The sequence below is a fragment of the Protopterus annectens genome, chromosome 16.part0 (assembly GCF_019279795.1).
Source record: "Protopterus annectens isolate FY-2018-M chromosome 16.part0, PAN1.0, whole genome shotgun sequence".
NCBI lineage: Eukaryota > Metazoa > Chordata > Ceratodontiformes > Protopteridae > Protopterus > Protopterus annectens.
Window position 1 is genome coordinate 517,309,112 of NC_056750.1, and position 14,883 is coordinate 517,323,994.

At 41.5% G+C, this 14,883-nt stretch overlaps 1 protein-coding gene across 1 annotated transcript in view; it reads left to right on the forward strand.

The window, feature by feature from the left end:
* SPTAN1 (spectrin alpha, non-erythrocytic 1) overlaps positions 1-14,883 on the forward strand; it is a gene marked incomplete in the record, with an annotated part of 2,849,969 nt that overhangs the window by 938,820 nt on the left and 1,896,266 nt on the right. The window contains 1 exon segment of the mRNA XM_044058813.1: positions 9,213-9,417. Within this exon segment, the coding sequence (XP_043914748.1) occupies positions 9,213-9,417 (205 nt within the window).

Consider the following 14,883-nt stretch of genomic DNA (forward strand, 5'->3'; position numbering starts at 1 on the left):
GTATCTAAAAAGCCTATGGTGTCAACATTCTCAGGACCTGGAATCAATGATTCCTTTCATTCCTTGTATAAAGACAGAGTTCCATTGGTGGGCAGAGGCCTGGTACCACAACAAGGGACTGCCATTCACTCTACCCCCTGCCGCCCAAACCCTAACAGACGCATCAGACTAAGCATGGGGGGGGGCTCACTTGGCAGGGCAGTGCATTCCAGGGCAAATGAAACCAGAGTCACATGCACGTGCATATCAATCAAAAAAAAAATGTTAGCTGCACAGAATTCTCTGACAGTCTTCAAGGATCACATTATTGGTAAAGACAGACAACACCACTGTTATGTGGTGCATAAACAAGCAGGGGGGAACCCACTCGTACCCTCTCTGCCAACTATCCATGGCTCTGTGTAACACAACCTTGAGCTACCAAGTGCACCTACAAGCTCAGTTCCTGCCAGGCAAGCTAAATTCACTGGCAGATGACCTAAGCAGAAATCTCATGGACCCACATGAGTGTAAACGTGAACCAAAGATATTCAACTTTTTGAAAAACAAATGGGGAGCCCAGAGATAGACCTGTTTGCCTCCCCTCAGAACTACCAATTGGACAAATTCTGCACAAGGACTCCACACAGACAAGCTTGGAAAGTGGATGCCCTGTCCTTCACCTGGGAAAGCCTCTCATTTTATGCCTTCCCCCTTCTGCCTCTCCTCTCGAAAGTTCTGCTAAAGATCAAACAGGACAAACCAAGGACAGTACTCATTGCACCAGACTGGCCACGCCAGCACTTGTACCACCTCTTGCACAGTATGTCACTGCTGGAACCATGGAACCTGCCTCAGACCCCTTCCCTGCTGTCCCAGCAAGAGGGCCAGCTTCTGCATGCCCAGCTTCAAACCCTGAACCTTGCAAGGCTGGCTAATTACCTGAGCTGTCCAATACCTTCCCTCAGTAATCAAGTGCTGGATGTCATTCTGGAGGGAAGGAGGCCTAGTACTAGAAAATCCTATGCTGAAAAGTGGAAAAGATACTATTCCTGGAGCCAAACTCAGGGGATGGGTACAACAGTGCCCAGCTTACCACATATTCTTCAATACTTTCCTTCTCATCTATTAAAATTTATGCCTCAGCCATCTCAGCATATTATAATACTGAGCCCACCCCTCTTCTCTCACCCCCTGCTGAAGCAATTCCGCAGAGGGGCCAGAAATTTAAGACCACCCAAGAGAGCCCCTACTCCAGCCTGGGACCTTAACTTTGTATTGGAAAAGCTCACTCTACCTCCTTTTGAGCCAACTGCAACTGCAGAGTTGAAATTCCTTTCTTGGAAAACAGCCTTCCTTCTAGTCATCACTTCAGCAAGAAGAGTGTCTGAATTACAGACCCTCGTGGCAGTGGAGCCCTTCATCATCTTCCATGCAGACAGGGTGTCCCTCAGGACCAATCCTTCTTTTATGCCCAAGGTGGTATCCAATGTGGCCCTTAATCGGTCCATTCATTTGCCAACCTTCTTTTCTAATCCACAGAACAAAGGAAAACATACTGCAGTCTTTGGACATGCATTAACAACTTAGATTTTATTTGGACAAGACTAAGCCTCTCAGGAAAACTGAACAGCTGCTAGTTGCCTTTGTTGCAGGGGCAGAGAGGAAGGTCAATTCAAAGCAAACCATTTCTCAGTGGATAGGCCATTGCATTCATTTCTGCTATAAGCACTACGGAAAACCTACCCCACAGGGGATAAGATCACATTCCACCAGGGCTGCATTTACTTCAACAGCCTTTCTCAGCGATGTTCCTACCAAGGGACATCATAGAAGCTACTACCTGGAGCTGTGTACATACCTTCACCAAGCATTACCACTTGACTATTTTTTCTAAATCCAGAGCTGTTTTTTCCACTGCAGTCTTGCAGGGCTTAATAGCTGGTCCTAATGCTCTATAACTGCCTCCTCCCTTCCTTAGCTTTGGGAATCTACGCAAATGTAATGACTGCAACAGTGAAACACTAAGAACATAGTACATTTGTGTACACTTACCGTAAATGTAGATGTTCGAGTGTATTCCCTGTTACAGTCCTGGTTACCCTCCCTCCAGACCCCTGGCTTCTATTAGTTGTACCTTACTTCTTGTTTACTGTATATAAGCTTTCTGGTGTATTTGCTTTTTGTTGGAGGTGTAACCTTGTATATAATTGCTTCCCATTATGAGGGCACCTGACATCTGGGCAAGAAAAACTGATGTAATGGCGTCAGCTGCGTGCTTTATGCCCCTGACTACCTGACATCATGGAAGAAGAGACCGCATCCGACGCAGGACCCAAGGCTTTGATAATCAGGCCAGCTGAGGGCTACCTGCAGGCAGATAACCCAAATTTAATGACTGCAACAGTGAATACACTCGAATATCTACATTTATGGTAAGTGTGCACAGCTGTACTTTTCTTGGCTCCTTTGTTTTCCTTATCCCTGGAGTGATCTGCCTTTGAGGTGGTGAAGAGTGTTTTCTCTGCTCCAACAGGCTGGACAGATCCTACCACCTCAGATCTTCCCTGTGGATCCCAGATATCTCAGCACCTTGAGACACATCATTCTATGCCACTGGGACAGCCAGCTCAAAGTAGTCAGGCTTACCCAGTAGAGCTTTACAGTCTTTTCCGATACTTCACCGGAGCATCCCATCGAGAATGTCCCTAGGAAGATGAAGTGCAAGAGGAGTCGGTCACTGAAGATACTGATTTTGATGAAGAAGGGTCCCCAAGTTCACCACCTGAAGATGTCTCATTTGGAGACATTCTCAAGATCCTTAAGCAGAGGTGTGGTTGGTCCATCGATAACCCTTCCACAAAGCAATCAGTTTTCCTGGAAGCCTATGTAGCTGGCCCATCTACCTCCTGGGTTACTCCACCCGACGATGATCTCTTTGACTTGATCTCTAGCCTGATGTGGAAGGAGTCCTACTCGGTTGAGCCAGTCCCCAAGAGACCAAATTGGATTCTGGCTGTACCTGTATGTAGGGAATACTGGAGCAAGGGAGTGCCCATAGATGCTGTGATCGTGGCAGCCACTACATAGAAAGTACTTGCTGAGCAAAGTTCTTTTGCTCATCCCACTAACAGGGAATCTAAGACATTGGACAGTTTTGGGAAGCATGTCTGTGGTTCAATGACTTTTGCGCTTAGGTTGCTGGACTACATGACACACTGACTGCAAAGGGATTTGCTAAAGGAGCTGCTAGAATCCCTTTTGGGGACAGATACTGCCGAGGCTCAGACTTCTGTGGCTTCTGAGTTAGCTACCCTACAGGTTGTTTCTAATTCGTCCATGAAGCTCATCTTGCATGGAGCTCAAGGTGCCTCAAGGGTTCTGACATTTCCATTAGGAGGCATGCCTGGATGTGCTTGTGATTTTTGTGGAGCCCTTCAAATCCTCATTGGTCAGTGCACCCTTTGGCAGTTCGTTGTTTAGTCCTAAAGTTGGAGACACACACTCTGTGTGGAAAAGATGGAAAGACCCTTACTCCGGTGGGCTTTTGTTCGACTCCTCAAAGATCCTTCTCTAGGAATCAATGAGGAGGTTGAAAATGTGGTACAAGATGTCCCAGGGTCCTTTCCAAAATCCACATGGAAATAGATCCCCCAAAGGTAGACAGGGGAGCTCAAATAGACAGTAACGCTCATGGCCGCAGAACCAGAGGTCCAGAGATTCCTTCTCCTGTGGACCCTGCCTGCACTCTTGAAAGGAGGCCTAATTGTCCACCAGTGAAGGCAGTTGAGGGTCGTTTATCCCTGCACCAGAGAGCCTGTCTAGATACAACAAAGGTACAGAAGATTATTTTCATAGGTTATACGATTCCCTTTTCCTTACCCACCTCCACCTGTATGTAAAATTTCCAGTGTTTCATCCAGTCAGAGGAAAAACAGCATCACTAGAAATACAAAAGCTGCTAGAAAAGTCATCCAGGAGGTCCCTCCACACCAGATAGAATCTGGAACTTACTCAAGATTCTTTTTAGTGCCATAGAAGACAGGACTGGAGATCGAATTCTGGATCTCATTGAATTGAACAAAGCAGTTCAACACATACATTTTCAGATGGCTATGATTCAGTCCATTTTGCCTTTTGTAGGCAAGGATGACGATGTGCTCAATAGACCTTCAGGATGCATACTATCACATAAAAATTAACAGGCAGTCCAGAAGGTATTTACGCTTCTGGCTTCACCACAACCCCCAAGGTGTCCAGCAAATGCATGGTAATAGTGGCAGTTCACTGGAGACTGGCGGGATTCCAAGCGTTTCCATACTTAGACAGCTGGCTCAAAACCACCCTGACCAGGCATCTACTAAGGGTGAGAGATCAGGTACTCCAGACTTGCTCCCTTTTGGGAATGCCTGTAAAGTACAATAAGTCTCAGTTGCAACCATCTCATACACTCAAATTCATAGGAGTGGTTTTCAACATGATTTAATTTACAGTGTCTCTTCCTCTTTGAAGAGTGCAGTCTATCGGATTCCAGGTCAGAAAAATAATTTACAGTGTTACATTTTCAGCCCGTTTGATTCTTCGGGTCTATATTAGATCACCGAATGCTTAAAAAAGCGAACGGTGATTAATTGACCCTATGTAAGCAAAAGCTTACAATTTCAAACTGTCAGAACAGCAATTTTTTTCCTAGGGAAAAAAAATCACTGTTCCAACAAAAAATAAATAAATAAATAAAGCTTTATTATGTTAAGTGTGGGGCTTTGCCACCCGTACCCCCCCTACTTAAATATACCAACTCCGAGATCGCACTACAGTGCCGAAAACGGCAAAGTAATTAAGTGGCCAAGTGAATTCTTTCCCAGGGGAAGAATTCGCTTAAAAGCCCCTTCAATATTTTGTCATTTCAGGCTTTTGAGTTCGACCAAGATGCATTTGAAAGAATGCGTCTTCGGTCTTCTAATACGGAACAGATTCTTCATACTTCAGGGTCAATAGTTCCTCTAGCAAGATTTTATGAGAATTCTTCAGTGGATGTTAGCAACATAATGGTCTATTCTTCATCAACACGTCAGCCCAAATAAGAATCTCTCAGGCCTTCAAGAGGTAACTGTGGTGGTGGATTCTCATCAAATTCAAGTTCACCATTTCATTTTCTCTCAACTCAAGGCTGTAGTGACCACGGACACTTCGCAGGTTAGGTTGGTCGGGGGGGGGGCACTTCTTGAAGAAGACCATCCAAGGCACTTGGTCCCCTGAAGAGGCCAATACGCATATCAGTGTCCTGGAAGTGAGTGGGTGCTTTTGTGTTGCAGGCTTTTCAGGACTCTCTCCCTTTCAGAACACTTGCGATACAAAAAGACAACATGTCAGTAGTCTGGTAGATAAACAAGAGAAGCCAGCATTGTGGCAATGGGCAGTGTCTGCCAACTGCTTTCTGACAGCAACACACATTCCTTGGAAGTCCAAAGTGATAGACAAATTGAGCAGATCCATCCTACTGCCTCCCAAGTGGTCTCTCAACATGTAAGTAACAGAAATTATTTTCCATCAGTGGGGCTAGCCTTGCTAATCATTTTGCTTTTCCCCCAAACAAATGCAACAATTTCTTTGCTCTGATCCACCCACTAGGAATCACTGAGGGATGCTCTTACTCCATGACCGGCCCTACAGTCTCCTGTATGCCTAACCGCCAACTCCCCTAATTCCGAAATTTCTGCAGAAATTGAAATTCTGAAGAGTAGTCATTCTCATTGCACCTTACTGGCCTTGACAGATTTGGTCCCCCTTCCTTTGGCCTCATCTACTTTACCCATCTTGAATTCTGGATCTAATTCCAGACTTCCTGTTTCATCCAGTAGGCATGATTCATCTGGGTATCTCAAACCTCAAGCTAACAGTGTGATTTCTCCAATTATGTTAGTAGCCAGACAACTGATGCTGTCTTCGCCTGTCCATCATATACTTTTATCTTCCAATAAGGCTTCTACAAGATAACGTTATAAGGGTAAATGGATAATTTTGTTTTTTGGTCAAATCAAAAAGACATTAACCTCATCTTAGCTCCTATATAACTTGTTGCTTGAATTTTTGGCAACAGTTTTTAATGAGGGAGCTAGCTTCTCTCAGTTAGTTCTTTTAGCAGTTTCCAACTTTCATATTTGGTTTGAAAATTCTTCCTTGACTTCATCTAAGCTTTGCATGTCTTTTTTGAGAGGCATCCTCCTGCTTGAGGCCTCCTTATAAAGACCCTACTCCACCACGAGATTTAAATCTGATACTTCAGGCCTTAATTCACTCCCCTTTTGAACCAGCTGAAAAATAGTCTTAAATTTCTGGCCTGGAAAACTATTTTTCTAGTTTCCATTACCTCCACTAGAAGAGTTTCAGAACTTCAGACATTGTCCTGTAAACCTTCATACTTGATTTTCATAAGTATAGAGTATTGCATATCAATCCTCCTTTCCCTGTTAAGGAGGTGTCTGAATCCATTATTAACTAATCCATTAATCTTCCGGTTTTATTTTTAAATGTATGCACAAAGGTGTTTTTATGTTACATTTATTGAATGTCCACAAACAATTACATTTTACTTAAATCAAAAGAAGTTAGGAACACAGATCAATTGTTTCCTTTGCAGATTCTAAATTGGGCAAATCAGTTGCAAAAGTAACTCTAGCCAGATGACTGATGGATTGCATATCCTTTATCTGCAACAGATTGGCTTTATCCTTACTAAGATCTTTAACAGCTCCTACAGCTAGGTCCATGGCTGTTACTTTAGTGTTTCTATGTAGAGCTTCCATGGATGAAATATGTGCATCTGCAACTTGGGCCAATCCTCATTTCTTTGTTACTCATTACAAACTAGATTTGCTCTTGGGGGAAGAGCAGGCTTGGGCTCAGCTGTGCTCCAGAATAGTCCACAACGAATGGTCAGTGAAAACAAAAATAGTTTTAATAAGCACAAGCTCAAAACACACATTGTACTCTAGCACCTCGGGTTATCAGCCTTCCAGGAGATGAAACACACCCAAAAATAAAAATTCGTATATACTCTGTTAAATCACTCTTAATTATTCAATTAAAAACCTTTTTTACAATAATTAACTTTTAAATAATTAAATAAGCTTTAAGTTGCATTCTCTGTTTAACCAGCAGATCTCATAGTACCATACTTAAGACCATTCATTGTGGAATATTGCATCTTTTTCTGCTGTTGGTGTATTTTGATTGTGCTCCGGAATAGCCTTCATAGGTAGGTACTAGGGTATCGGCCCTGGGACCTGTATAAGCCTAGCCAAAAAGGTTCCCTGGCTTTCGCCACCCAAGAAAATTGTTTTCCTGTGCCCCTGTCAAGCAGTGCCGCAGAAGTTAGCCCTGGAGTGAATTTTATATTTCCCACCCTTCCTTAGCTTATTACATTCGAGTGACGCCTTGAGGTGCATCTGCAGTTAACTCCTACTCACACCTCTAGCTGTTGAGTATTGCTTGTTCATATTTGCATCAGTAATTCCAAAACCATGCTATGTACAAGATTTTAAAAGATTTCATCTTAAAGCTACGCAATGGCAAACTCAACTGCATTAATATTTTACCTTTGTCTAGTGCAGATAAATAGATATTAACAGTTTTTTAATATTAATTTATATAGATATAATATTCAATTTTTTCTATCTCAACAACCAAATAACAGACAGAACTCCTTAGTCTAGTATGAAAGCTATCAGCTAGATGAGTAAAATGCTGCTGATAGTATGTGTACAACTTGAGTAGTTGCTGAGATATTATAAGTTGTTTATAGATTATTAAAAATGTAATAGTTACTGTGTTTACTGTGACTTATAAAATTCAGTTTTTGACCTAGAACCTAAAGAATACTACCGCTATAAAAATAGCTTGTGCTGAAGAGTTTGCCATTTATACTTCTTTCATAACCCATATGGTTCCATGAGCATTTGTTTGAAATGTGAGGACATAATTTGAGTCTGTCAAAAGGCTTAGGCTCAGCACATTGGAGGTTACAGACGGTGCAAACTTCCTGAACTCCATTGGAGTGAAGGAGTCTCTAGAATCCACCCAGGAATTTATGTAGCTGTGGTGTGGACTCTGTCCCAACAGTTGGGGGTAGAATGAAAATTGACATTAGATAAAGAAGTTATATATGTAACCATAACGTTCCATGTGTGTTGCCCATTTTCATTCTTCATCTCCCCACCCACCCACATCCTTTTTCATGGTTGATTTCTGAAAGAATGAGAGTTTACAAGGACTCCTCTGTCCTTTATGTTGAGCCCCATATACGACTACTATTAAGAATTTTACAGTAGTACTTCCTACTTTTAAAGCAAATGGCAAACAAGATCTGAGGTTTGTTAGGGGTTGGTGTAGTGTACGTAAGGGAGGAGCTTGAGTTTTTTTTTTTTTTTGGCCACAAGGTAAAGTAATGGCTGAGTCAGATCAGAGGATTGAATCAGAACCTGACAGTTGAGTAAGATTAAAATGGGCAGCATAGATGGAATGTTACGGTAAGTACATAACTTCTTTTTTTTTTCGTTTGGATTTATATTTTGGAAACTAGGAAAGTAATATGTCCATAAACTGTGGAAGGGAGAGTGTTCTTGTGGTACCAAATAGTTTGAACAGTCTGTGGTTTCATCTTTGATGATCAAATAACCTCAAGAAGGTGACCAACAGAGAAGTTGGAGTTCTATGCCGTGACTATATTAGCCAGATATGGATAAAGATTTTTATTCAGATACTTGTGGCAAAGTGTTTGTAAGGGAGTAGGTTAGTCATTTATTCCAGGCCACAACATACTTTTGTGAGTTTTACTGTGGCTGCAAATGTGTCAGTAATATTTTAGGTGGTGATCAGTACTTTTTTAAAATACACCTTGTGAAAACTGCTGAATCAGACACCTTCAGAAGGCAAGTTGGGATTTGCAAAGTTTTAACTTGGTCTTTTAGCACAGAATTAGTTGTCAAGACTATTAATGTGGTGAACTGTTGAGTATAACAAAAGGATGCTGTCATTTTCCTGCTTTTTTGTGAAGCTGTATTAAAAAAAAACGTAATTGGGTGAAGTTTAGCATCAAGTTAAAAAGCTAAAATGGTATTTGTTAGAAGTTGTGTAGCTTGAAGTAGTACTTATTTCCATGTCCAGTTTTTCACACCTTTTATGTGGTACAGGATTGTATTTGAATATGTTTTCTTTTATCTTGTTGCTTGTAGGACCCATCAAACCTTCAGGGTAAGGTGCAGAAGCATCAAGCTTTTGAGGCTGAGCTGTCTGCCAACCAGAGCCGTATTGATGCACTTGAAAAAGCTGGTCAGTTACTTATAGGTTCCAATCACTATGCTTCTGATGAAGTATGTGACCGCATGAATGATGTCATCACTTTGTGGAAACGATTGCTGGAGGCTACTGAACTCAAAGGTAGGGTCTGGTTACCTTTTTATATTTGATTTTCCTTCATGGTATTTTAAATAAATATGCTAAATACAAGGAGAATATTCAGGACAGCAGCAGAAAAGTTGCTTCCTTCAGCAAGTATATTTTTAAAACGGTTACAAGAATTCTTTATGTACATAGAATACTTGGAGAACATTCTGTGGACAATTGGTTGCTCTTAAATGGGCAACTGAGATGTTTCAGATCATTATTTTAACCATCTCAAAGCCAGCATTTTTATTTGTGTTCGAAGTTAGCCTCAGAACTTCAGAAGTCTCAAATCTGTCTTGTTGCCTTTTTCATATATGGGTAAATACATGATTAAAAGATGAAACACATTGGGAAACTGCAGAACACTTAGCATTTATATGTGCCTTAAAAGCATTCATTCAAATCTTCAAACAGATCATTAAATGAGTTTACTGAAGTTCTTTTGAAATTTGCCTGTAGCCATTCAGTCACCTTTAAGTGACCACATTTTTAAAATTGTAGCATGGGATTACATACATAAGTAGAAAACAAACCGTAATAAGTTTTCGTTGTTACAGCTAAGCATTTATATATACATTTCCTTAAATCCTTGCTTTCCCTTAAACCTCACTCTTCCCGAACATTGTTTTGCATTTACTGTTCTCAAAGATTTTATTTATTTCTATGAAATGTTTACCATTCCTTTTCATAAGGGGTTTAGCTTAATGGTTAAGATGTTTACTTATACATACACAAGGTACAAAGTTTTATTCTCCCCTTGAGAAGCAGGTCTAATCTTAAAATGGTCCCCTGGCATCATTAGAGCAATAATCACTTTTGAACCTGTAGCATCTCATTTCCAGTCTTTTATTTCATTTGCTGTATTCGGAACTTCCTGTACATTGGGAATAATTTTGATTTCTGTTTTCTAGTATTGATTTTTTGACAGCTGATATCAGGAGACTCAAAGACCTTACCATGATTAGGCAAATGATATCCTTATATCTTAGCTTGAAAGAGTCATGTGGTCATCATATTGGTCACTGTTGCAGTAGACTTAACTATATGGGTTATATTCTGCCAAGCATATAACATCTGGTCAACTTTCAAAGCTTCAGGGCACTTTCCATGTACTCAAACTGTCAGGCAGCTCGAGCTGAGCTGACTGAAAGACAAGTTTGGGCTCAAAGCCCTTCATAACTTTACTGTTGCTGAAGAGTACACTCAGTGGCTTTTGATGATTGATTGATGGCTTGTGCTTTCTTTGCTGGGCAGATACATTCCCTTGGGGGGATCTTTGTTTTTGAAATTTTGTTGATGTTTTATTGGTTTTCTATTCAGGAAAGTTATGTAAAAAAATAGGAATGCTGTGTTTTAACAAATTTGAGGCTAACATACTTTTAAATGGAGCACTTTTTTGCCAGTTTAAAAGTGGTGTAAAGTAACTGAAAACATTTTTTTCTGTGGTGAATTTGTTTTACTTGTCTGGGGCTGGCGTTTTTTAAAATTCTTTTTACCATGTTGTTCTGTCAAAGTAACTTTTGTGGACTGGTAGTGTTTACTGGCAATTGCTGCTGGTCTTCCATGGGAAAGGGGTACCATGTTTGGTTTTACCATGGAACAGACTACTGGTCCCATGTTTAGTCCTTCTTCCAGCCACAAAAAGAACAATTAAGCAAACAGCCTTGGCCATCACACCAGGCTAGCAGTTTTCCTTAGCAGCAGGTGGGTGACTGGGCTGTGGCCATTTGTTATACCTCAGAACACTCTTCTATCCCACATCCCTCTGATGTAGCACTTATAGCCACTAAGAAACTGGTTTTAGCAATCTCCTCTTTGGTTGTTGGGGTCCTGTCAGTGGGCTTAGGAAGAGCCACTTTTGTCAATCCTGGGAAAGGGAACAGGGGAGTTCTTCCTTGTTAAGACAGAATGCTGTGCCCATCCCTCGGGAAGAAGCTGCTACCATTAGTAACACAGCTGGATTCATTTTTTCCTGTCAAAAAGAAATAGAAAACCAAGTATTTGCTCCTGCCCAATTTTTTTTGGATATGAGTAGTTTAATGGTTCTGGTTCTGGCTCTGGGTTTAATTCAGACTATTGATCCTTCTTGTAAGGCTGCTTCTGGTAAAAGAAAGAGAGGGATTAATCTTTTCCTGAAGAGAGATTCAAGATTCTGAATCTGAACATGAAGATGCAGAGATGGATATTTTTTTTTCCGCAGATCTCTGATTTAGACTCTGAGGAGATCTCAGTTTCTAATTCGCCCTGTTGGGGTTACTGTTTCTCTGAGAGTGTTGCTAGAATGTGCCAGTGTTTTCAATGGGCGAATACTGAGGTTGCCCAGTCTGTCAGAAAATACAAGGAGATGTTATAGAAGGATTTTCCAGAACTTGCACTCATTCTTCTTTCTGTTTTAGAGGGTGCGTGTGTTACTTCCTGCAGTTTTCCTGATGGTCAGCTTGCTGCCCCTAAAAAGGCAGATAGGATATATAAAGTACCTCAGTCTTTTTTACCTTTTTATAGGGTCTACTTCAGACTGACAAAAAGTCAAAATGTTGAACGCTCACATAAGCATAAATGCAGGAAGTCTGTTTATTTTTTTGGATTGCAGTACAGTGAGGATCGGAATATTTGCCCCTTCTTCACTGTAGTGCGATCTCAAAGTTGGAGTATATGTTTAGCGAGGCGCCCCCCACAATAGCGATTTCGAATTTCTGCATTTACACTCATGAGCATTCCAACATATTGATTTTTCATCTATATAATATAGACCCGCTTATACACTAATCCCAACCCTGATCTAGCAGCTGTAGCTTTAGTTGATCTCACTGCTGCTAAGCACTTTAATTCCAATGCTATTCTTTCTGATAAGGATGGCAAAATTATTGAATAGTGTGCAACTGTGATTTTTCAGAATTTTGAATTGTCATACTCATGTGTTAGTTTGGTAGCTTGTGAAAGTATGAGGAATGGTTTATCCACAGATACATTTTCTTTTTTTCATCCGATTCAACGTATGGGTTGTCAGATTTGATGGGATTCAACTTCTGCACTGACTTGGAAGCTTTTATGGATCCAAGGTTCTTGACTCCTCCACTACCCATAATCTTTTGCAATCCACTCCCTTCTCTCAGATCTCATTTGTCACTTGAAGCTAATAGACTTGTGTATGTGAAAGCTTTTTGCTGGGTTTCATTATGCTTTTTATTCTAAATTGCAGTTTTTCTTCCACCCACCTATAGCGTTGCTGTGTAGTGTAGAGCTTTGTTGCGTGTCCTGTATAGTTTACAGGCTTATTTTTTCTAATAGATTTAATAGTTTAGTAAGTTGACATTAGGCTTAGGTTTTGAGGTTTTTATAGGCATTATAGTTAGTCTTGTAGGATTGGTAGTTTTTGATGTGCTACTAGTAATGTTATGGTTCCTGTAGTCGAAGCGGTGTTGAAAGGCATTGCCAGCTAAGCCAGGAGAAATAAGGCAGTGAATGTGTAACATATACCAGCATAGCTAGCGGGAGTTTTGTAAATAATTAAATGTCATTTATATATCAAACTGATTTATACAGGTGCTTGTGTTTAAAATGTATTTGTAAAGCTGCTTGTATTAAAAATGTACCAATAGTGGGTCCTGCTGGACAGAAAAGAAATGCACCTGTATGTCAGGCTGTATTATAACTGTTGAAATGAATATATTGTAACAGGGAATACTGGACAAGAGGAGGTTAATCTCCGTCCAGCTAACTTTGAAAAATAGCCTAAAATTAAATTACCTGGTTACTCCATAAAGATTGTATCTTACAGATGTTCTTCGTGTTTCACTGTTGCACTCATCACCTGTGGGTTATCCCTGCTGTGGTAGCTCTCAGCGGCCCAAATACCAGAGTCAGTGTTTTTCTGCGTCGGCTGCTGTCGCTTGCTGACTGACGTCAGGTTGTCAGTGCTATAAAGCAAGGCAGCTGACGCCATTACATCAGTCTTTCTTGCCGTGGAGACCATAGCAGAAGCAGTTTGCAAGTGTGCTGGTCGGTCGCTATCAGTGTTTGAATTACAGCTGAAAACGTCTAACGTTAAGTACCCCATTAGGGATCCTTTTTTCTTGCACTAACCGGTGTCCAAAAAAGTTAACATTTGTCTCGCCTATGAAAAGCAAATCCCACACCGAGACTTCCATTCATACTGCATCACTTGTTTAGGCCCAGACCATGACGTCCCCTGTTGCCGGTTCTGTGCCCTCTTTAACGCGAGAACCTTTTGTTGTTAATAGGTTCATAGGTTGGTACTAGGCTATCGGCCCTAGGGCCTATACAAGCCTAGCCGTAAAAATTCCCTGGCTATTTCTTCCCAAACTATTTACTTCCCTGGACCCCTGTCTAGCAGAGTGACTGACGTGATCCCCTGGGTGAATTTCCTCTCTCACACCCAATCGTCAAGGTTCCTTTTGAAGAGGGCCAAGGAGGCACTCTGCTTGGCATGTATGGGCAGTGTATTCCAGAGTCTGGGGAGTCTGTGGGTCAGGAACCTATCCCTCCAGCATGTTTTGTTTATTGTGATGACAAGGTTTAGATCCCTGGAGGCGTGTAGCTCTGAGGGATTTTGATTTCTTTAAGTGTAGCATGTCCAACAGCTCTGGGTTTGACATGGCCTTGTAGGTTAAGCAGAGATCGCCTCTGAGTAGACGATATGTGACAGAGTATAGCTGGAGTTTTTTAAGGTGGTCAGCATAGGGCATCTGCTTTAGGACTGTGATTCTTTTAGTGAGGTATTTCTGTGGCCTTTCCAGTTGTTGCAGATGTCTTGAGAGGTACATACCAAATGGGGGGTTGTATTCTATAATGGGTCTAATGAGGGATGAGTACAGTGGGACAATGACCTCCTTTTTCTGGATGAAAAGCCCTTATTGATGAGGTGTGCCACATAGAAGGATTTCCTGACTGCTGTGGTGATGTGGTTATTGAAGGTGAGACCACTGTCCACCTGTCCTTAAGTCTCATCACACTTTCAGTGTTTAGTGTACTGCCACCTATGTGGTAATTCACGGGTACATGTTTTTTCCCAAAGGGGGATAACTATACATTTCTTGGCATTGAGCTTGAGCCCATGGCTCTGGCACCAAGCATCTGTTTCTGTAAGGCCCTTTTGTAGAGTATCCACATCATTTGAGGATTCAGTTATGGCTCCAAGTTTGCAGTCATCTGCGAACTTTGTTAGCCAGAGTCCGTTAGTGTTGGCTTGTACTTCAGAGAAGTAGATGCCAAACAAGAGCGGCCCCAGGACTGAACACCGCGGTTCTCCACTTGTCACTTGTTTGGAGCTGGATTTGGAGTCAGCTACTTTTACAGTGTGGCTTCTGTCAGTAAGCCAGTTGGCAACCCATCGAGTGACATAGGGATTAAAGCCCAGCTTAGTAAGTTTATCTGTGATTCCAGAGTGGGGGATGGTGTTGTAGAGCTCTTATTGTAGCCAGGTATTTTCGTCTTCTGTCT